General features: G+C 46.0%; 1 protein-coding gene across 2 annotated transcripts in view; it reads right to left on the bottom strand.

Annotated features, from left to right (window-relative positions):
* Window positions 1-1,971: 1,971 nt before the first annotated feature.
* The window catches only part of PPP1R3F (protein phosphatase 1 regulatory subunit 3F), a 16,367-nt gene continuing 10,332 nt past the window's right edge, over window positions 1,972-8,006 (bottom strand). Inside the window, exons 2-4 of one of the 2 annotated variants that reach the window (XM_012811269.2) lie at window positions 6,988-7,043; window positions 6,698-6,780; window positions 1,972-3,358 (exon numbers count right to left, since the gene is read on the bottom strand). In XM_012811269.2, coding sequence (XP_012666723.1) covers window positions 2,054-3,358; window positions 6,698-6,780; window positions 6,988-7,043 — 1,444 coding nt within the window. In that variant the 3' untranslated portion in view covers window positions 1,972-2,053. Of the gene's footprint in view, window positions 3,359-6,697; window positions 6,781-6,987; window positions 7,058-8,006 lie in introns of those variants that run through there. The other variant, XM_023519064.1, reaches the window with a different exon arrangement.

The raw sequence follows: 8,006 nt of genomic DNA, 5'->3' as shown, positions 1-8,006 counted from the left end.
GAGATAGAGTCTCACTTTATCATCCTCAGTAAAGTGCTGTGACATCATAGCCCAAGCAACCTCAAACTCTTGGGCTTAATCGATCCTCTTGCCTCCACCTCCTAAGTAGTACAGGCGCCCACCACAACATCGGGGGTCTCACTCTGCCTCAGGCTGGTCAAGAACTCAAGCGATCCAGTTGCCTCAGCCTCCCAGAGTGTTATGATTACAGGCATGAGGCACCGCACCCAGCCTTCACTAGCTATTTTCTACTTCCAGACCTCTGCAGTGCCATTCATTCCTTCTGACTGGACTGCCGCCTTCTCCCCTTCATTACCTGGTAGATTCCTTCTCGTTTTTGAAGACACAGTTCAAATACCATACACTTCAAGATTTCCAGAGTTCCTTGGGACCTAGCACTGTTAACAAGCTGACCATGCTGCACTGAAATTTTCTCTGTGTCTGTCACCCCCACTAGACTGTGAGTTCTTTCTTTTGTGGTCTCAGAACAGAGCAGAAGTGGTCAGTCAACACTTGTGAAGCTGAACTGAGCTTGTAACTAACCACTGAATGACTGACCAACTAAGGTCTGTAGCCCTGTCACTCTGTATTTCCCCACTTTCAATTGTTCGTTCCTACGTTATTTCATTCGATGGGTATTTACTGAGTATTATGTGCCAGCCACTGTTCTAGAAGAATGGCCAATGAAGGAAGTGGAAAACTAAGAGAGTGTGGTGTCTTGGAAACCAAGTAAAGAAAGGGTTTCAAGGTAGAAGTGATCAACTGTGTTAAATGCTGCCAATAGGCCAAGTAAGAAGAGATCTGAGACTTACTCATCACTATAACAATGTGAACATCTTCAGGGACTTCAGCAGTTTTGCTGAGGTGTTTGGGCAAAAAATCTGATTAGAGTTATTTCAGAAAGGCATGGGAGGAGAGAAGAACTGAAGAAAGTTGGCATAAATATTTCTTTCAATATGTTTTGCTGTAAAGGGAATAAATATATGGTGTTTTATTTTACTATGCAACGTTTTTATTTGCATGCAGTAAATATATCTGTCCTTTCCTTCAAAGCTTCTTGGTTTCTTGTTTTGAATAGAAATGAGATGTCTGTAGACAGCACCTCTGGTATGAATTTTTCACAATACATTAATTCCTCTGTCCTCTATGAGGCCTTCCTTATCTTGGGAGCTGAGGGATCTCCCACTGGTGATATGAAAGGCTGGTTTTTAGTAACCTCAGAACTTTCTGGCTGGTTCACAACTGATGTCCCCACATCCACAAGTGACCACAGCCACCACCGCAGCCATGTGACTGACACCAAACCCTCATGTGGCCACCACTCTTCCTCCCTGGCTCCCACCACCATCTATATACACATCTGCAGGCTCCCACAGGCAGAATGTTAAAAAGACCAAAGGGCCACGTGGATTAAGACCATGAGGTGAGGAGACATGGATCCTTAAGGACACAATAAAGCAGAAGCAGGCATGACCATGTCCCACTCCCCACCACGATCCTCCCACAGAATGCGACCACCCTGAACACTCGTGTCCAAACAAGAGAACAATGCACAGCAAGACACATCATTTCTCATAGAGCTCTATTGTGGCATATAATAATAGGTACTCTATATAAATTAAATTAAAAATAAAGCTCCAGCAGGTTGCACAGGTTGACTGTTAATAAATATATCTCTGGGTAATTGTGCCCCAAGACCAGCTCACGACCACTCTCCCTCGTCCAGAGAATTATACAAAAATAAATACAGGCTTGGGGGGCAAGGGAGGGGGAGGACATGCCCAATTCCATTCTAAAAGCTCTTCTCACTCACACCATCCACTGATCCCCATTCCTCTCCATTGGTACCACCACAGGGAGCCCTGTGCTAAATGGAGAATTCAGGGACGAGAAGTCCTCTCTCTAGTCGAGCATTCTCAGAAGCAAAGGACCAAAGTACCCTCACAGTACAGGCCACATATCTAATCTCAATCCTCTGGGGTGGTGCAGGGACTACCCCTCCCCAGGCCCCAGAGACGGGGAGTCCTGTTATTGCTGATTCCACAAGCAGCCCCTACGAGAACCAGGCCAGAGAGAGGCACAGCGCAAGCACCAGGAGGGACATACCACTGTTCAGAGCCACAGGGACCACTACCAGCCCAGCCAGGACACCCAGAGTCTGGGTCAAGGGCCCCCGGAGCTGAGGAGGCAATGCACACACACATTCTGCAGGGGCTGTTAGAGTGGGAGAACTTTTGAGGGGTTCAAAGCTTGGGCTTACACCCTGTCCATCCTGGGAGCTCACATGAGGCCTGGCCATACTAGACAGATGGACTTTGGCCCCCAAGGGACCGAAAAGGGTGGGATTTTGTCCCTGCATAAGGACCGGAACAGCTGGCTCCCTGCCAGATATAGGATCCAAGCTGCCTGCCAGCTCAGTGGCAACCTCCATCTGAGCATCTGGCCCAGCCTCCCCAAGAGACCCAGTTACCCCAGCTACCACTGTATTCATGTGCAAAGAGTCAGTGTCCTTACCTATCCCTTTCTCTGGGTCCCCAGTGAACTGACCCTCTGTGCTCAGAACCACAGGGCTATCACTTCCTGAGCCTTCTGCCCATGGAAGCCACACATCTCCCATAGTGTCTACCACAGAACGGGCCCCAGAGAGGATTTCCGGAGGTGATTCCTTAGGGCTGTCCCCTTCTAGGCTGGACGGTGTGATGGAGAGCCCCTCTTCACCCTCCCCCTCCTCATCAGGGTCTTCAGTATCCTTGATGAGCTCCACACCGCGTCCCAGCCGGGCGTAGTGCAGCGTGATCTCCTCAGCCAGAGCACTGTTCAGGGCCCGCTCAGGGCCAGGCCATTTCAAGATCAGGTCACGGTCCGTGAGTATGCCCAGGGGATGGCTGGGGGACATCCCGCCATCTGTGGGGCCCTCCCCGCCACCCCCTGCCCCACCTGCAGCCACAGCAGCCCGCAGGCGGCTCAGGTGAGACAAGTAGAGCTGCTCCAGCTCCTGGTCAATGGTGTCTTCACCAAGCAGCTCCTCTAACCCACTTATGACTTCCAGACCCCCAGGGTGTTCATCCATAATAGCCCCCACCATGGGGTCCTTTCGACCCCCTCCATTCTCACTTGATACTTCCCACATGGCCTCCACCTGCTGCTGGCTGGGTTCCAGGAAAGGCCCGCTGGCCCCTTCACTTGCATCGGGCCCAGAGGCCTGGTCTCTTGGGGAGCCACCCAGGCCACAGAGAGGGGAGGAGGGGGGAATCCTGATGGCTGGTGCCTGAAGGACCTCTGTGAAAGCCACAGGCGGACTGCTTCTGGGGATGTCACCTTCTTCTGGGGGGTTGCCAGTCATTGTAACTTCAGAAACCTGGAGCCGTGGGGGAGGGGAGGAGAAAGGGCAAGGAATAAAGTAGAGGAGGGGGTAGGACAAGCAGAGACAGTAAGAATTGGTGACAGCCATATCCAGTCCCACAGGGATTTCCATATAAAAACACCTTAAATAACCCTCTGCAAGTCTCTAAACTCCAAAGACCTTGACATCTCTAGTAAAACAACATACTTTGATGGCATAAAAAGGGACTTCTTGCAGATGATAAAGTTCGGCATCAATATTTTGGTGAATGACTGTCAGTAAATAATGTTCAAAATGTAGCCAGAATATCCATGTGAATCCATAAGGTGTCTTATCTTCTTAAAAACTGTATTTTCTAGCTCTGTCTTTTGAAAAGGCCTAGAAACAGGGTGGCGCCTGTGGCTCAGTGGGTACGGCACTGGCCCCATATACCGAGGGTGGCAGGTTCAAACCCGGCCCTGGCCAAACTGCAACAAAAAAATAGCCAGGCATTTGTGGCAGGCGCCTGTAGTCCTAGCTATTTGGGAGGCTGAGGCAAGAGAATTGCCTAAGCCCAGGAGCTGGAGGTTGCTGTGAGTTGTGTGACGCCACGGCACTCTACCAAGAGTGATAAAGTGAGACTCTTGTCTCTAAAAAAAAAAAAAAAGAAAAGAAAAGAAAAGGCCTAGAAACGATGAGCAATCTAGTTGTAACAAGCAGGCTGAGCCCCCACAGTCTCTAAAGACCATTCGTTGTCCACTAAAAGAAACCAGAACTCCTCAAAGAAATGGTTGTTTCCAGGGTTGGGGCAGGGAAAGACCAGAATGAGCATGGAACATATTATCCTACCAGGATGTGAGGAAGGGCTCATAGAATGATTGGAGCACAAGAAAAGGACAGAAGAGCCAATCTAAATAAAAGCCTACTGGCCAGAGAGGGTTCAATTGAAGCATCAAAAAAAAAAAGTGCAATGGATTAAAATTTATCAAATATATTTAGAATCTATGAGATAGAATGACACACCAAAACCAAAAATCCATTCTCTTTTTTTTTCTGAAAACTGCTAAATAAAAGGGGGAAAATTAAGTATTTACACTGCTTTTCCTATACAAACTACACCTCAAGGTAGCCAAACAGTTGGTATGAGACAGTTTTTCTTTAGAGAAGAGTTCCAGCTAACCAAGGAAGGGGGAATAAAAGAATTAAGTAGAGTTAATTCTATTTACATTAATTTAATAATAAAAGATTAAATGTAATTTAATATAATAGTTTAATACATTAATTAAATTTAACTATAAAAGACTAAATCAATTAATAGCATTAATAAATGAGTAAAAATAAAGTAAGAAACATGTTTCCACCTGGATGTAATCAGCCAGACTATGGAAAATCCTACAGGACAAACAAGGTTTCTTTAACCAACAAATTGCAAGGAAAGAAAGTGGAGGAGATTAAAACAACTAAACAAATGGCTTGGCGCCTGTAGCACAGTGGTTACAGCGCCAGCCACATGCACCAAGGCTGGCAGGTTTGAGCCCAGCTGGGACCAACTAAACAACAATGACAACTACAACAAAAAAATAGCCAGGAATTGTGGTGGGCACCTGTAGTCCCAGCTATTTGGGAGGCTGAGGCAAGAGAATCACTTAAGCCCAAGAGTTGGAGTTTGCTGTGAGCTGTGACACTATGGCACTCTACCAAGGACAACGTAGTGAGACTCTGTCTCAAAAAAAACCCCAAAAAACAACTAAACAAACACATCAATCACATACAATGTGTTAACCTTGTTTGGATCCTAAAGCACTTATGAGAGAAGGTAAACTTGAACACTGACCAAATACATGATGATACTAAAGAATTATTGTTAATTTTCTGAGGTGTGATGGTTGTATCATGGTTTCTTTTAAAAGTTCTTAATTTTCTGAGATACAAACTGGAGTATTTATGGATGGTATGATGATGTCTGTATTTTTCCCAACATAATTCCATAGAGAAGTTGAGGGGAAGAAGCAAGGTCCAGATAAAGTAGGTTGGACATGTGTTGTAATTTGCTAAAGCTGGGTGATGGTATATGTGGGTTCATTATATTAGCTACTTTTGTATACAAAAGGGTGCCAAAAATGTATACACATTTTAAGAAGACTGTATTAACTTTGTGAGACTCAATATATAATAATAACAAAAGATGAATACAAGTCACCTTACACACCTCTTATACTTGAGGAAGTCGAACATGATTTGAGTATTACAATTTTAACACAGTTTCTTCCTTTCTTAAAATGTTTATACATTTTTTGGCACCCTCCATGTGATAAAAATTTTTGTAATAAAAAGTTAAAACACACACTTACACCCCTCCAGAATGTCTCTACCTCCCTTGTCCCCAGGGTCACAGCACACCTGGACCACTGCAATGACCTCCTCCTCAGAGGTCACCTGCTTCTCCCAGAGGAAATGTATTAAATCCTGAGTCCTATCAGTTCCTCTTCTGCTCATGACCCTCCTGTGGCTCCCCCTCCTCTGCTTCTATTGTCCCTCACACCTGTCAGCCACAGCCCCACCTCAGGAATCTTGCACTGGCCTGGGACGCTCTTCCCCTAGTTACCCATGTGCCTCACTCATCTTCTTCATATTCATATCTGTACTCAAATCTCACTAATCATTACTAAGGACTTCCCAGGCCACCCAATGTAAAGTTGCAAATGCCCCCCCATACATGCGCGCACACACACACTGACACACACACACTCTTACCCATTCTCTATCCCTTTACGTTTTTCCTTAGCACTCATCATCAGCCCCAGGATGACCTGGGGATGGAACTCCAGGCTCCTAGCTTTGCTGATCTCCTAGACTTTTTTTTGAGACAGTCTCACTCTGTTCCCCAGGATAGAGTGCTGTGGCTTCATCATAGCTCACAGCAACCTCAAACTCCTGGGTTCAAGCAATCTCCTTGTCTCAGCCTCCCAGGTACCCGGGACTACAGGCACCCACCACAATGCCTGGCTAGCCCAGATTTTTTAAATAAAATGAAGTTTTTATTTGGATTATTTTATTATTTTATTTAATCAGGTATCACCCTACATGTAAGCCCCACAAAAAGGATTTTTGTTCACTACTGTATTTCCATGTCTGTAACGGTACTTGGGACAGAACAAGCACTCCATAAATATTTGCTAAATTAACAAATGAAATTCCTATAAACCCAAATGAATAACTGCATTCTCCCTTCTCCCACTGGGTTCTGAGTTTTGTTACCTCCCTCCAAGCTAGGGTGAACCCAGAGCTAGTCAGCCCCACCACCTAGCATATCTGTGATCCTACTATGAACCTCCCATTGGGCTAAATGCCCTGAGGATGCAGGGGCCAGCTCACCTGAAGTGTCATCTGGGGCCATGGACGGAGAGGGGTGGGGGCTACCAGGGGACCCACTGACTCCTGGACATCAGGACGCTCTGCTGGGGAGAAGAGAAAGGCAGCATTGGGGCAAGACAGATATACAAGCAGAAAATTTGCTATTCTAGCTAATTGGCAGTTTTGCTTCTGAAGCTTTCTGTGACAGTCTAAAGCAGAAGATGGATGGCTCTTCATTTTTATAGAAAGAAAAAGGGAAGACAGACATGATAAATACAAGCTAAAACTCCCGAAGCTGGCCAAGTGCTTACCCACAGCAGGGGTGTTATCACCCACGGTCTTCATCCTCAGCTCTTCCTCAGCAGGCCTGTGGGGCAGAGGAAAGAGTACATGGATCTGACACCCTGAGAGATCACTTTTGCCACCCACTGGCATCTTCTGAGCCTGTGTGGTGGCCTGTCTTCACCCTGACAGCCACTGTTTTCTCTTCTGCTGCCTCTTTTTATCCCTTGATCATAGAAGTCCTACACCCTCATTGTAGGAAAATTTACAGAATAAATGAAAGTATAAAGAAGCAGGAAAATCATATGCTGGCCAGAGGCAACCACTACTAACATCTTGGAAAATTTCATTCCAGATAATATATGAGATCATTTTGATTCTGTAGACATAATTTCACAGCTGGCTTTGTCTACTTTTCAATAAGAAACATTATATACTTTTGCAAACATTTCAAATGGCTGCTTAATGTTCATATCCTATGGCCTTCACCATAATTTATGTGGCTAGTCCCTTTCTACCGAGCAGCTAGGTTGTTTCCCTCATTTTGCTGTCACAAAGAAAATTTCAGTAAATAGCACTGGGCATAGTTTTATGGTTTGTTTCCTTAGGAATGTTCCTGGCTGTGGCAGAACCCCTGTTTTCCCAGAAAGAACAGGCATGGAAGACTGGGGGACACAGGAAGCACCAGAGGGGTGAAACGAAAGCAAATGGAGAATGCAAAGGGGGTCAGGGAGGCCTGGGTCCCTACACAACCCCTCCTGCATCCCCACATCAGTCTGGCAGGTCCCTTCACCCTCTTACTCATAAAGTGGAGCCAGTGGAGCCAGATATGCACATGAAGCAAAATGTGCAAGAGGAATGAGAGTGGAGAGGCAGACACTGGGGCCTGGCACACGGCAGGGGCCAAATCAATGGTAGATATTGTTCTTGTTGCTCTTCCATCAGGCCAGTCAGATCCCTGAGTGGCATAAGCCAAGGATATTTCAATCAGATACTGCCAGGGGTGGGATCTCATCATGGAGAAATCATTATTCTTTTTTTTTTTTTT

Source organism: Otolemur garnettii, unplaced genomic scaffold, assembly GCF_000181295.1.
Source record: "Otolemur garnettii isolate 467f Iridium unplaced genomic scaffold, OtoGar3 scaffold00153, whole genome shotgun sequence".
In the NCBI taxonomy this organism is placed as follows: domain Eukaryota; kingdom Metazoa; phylum Chordata; class Mammalia; order Primates; family Galagidae; genus Otolemur; species Otolemur garnettii.
The sequence above is the reverse complement of the archived record's forward strand: the minus strand, read 5'-3'. Positions and strand labels throughout refer to the sequence as shown.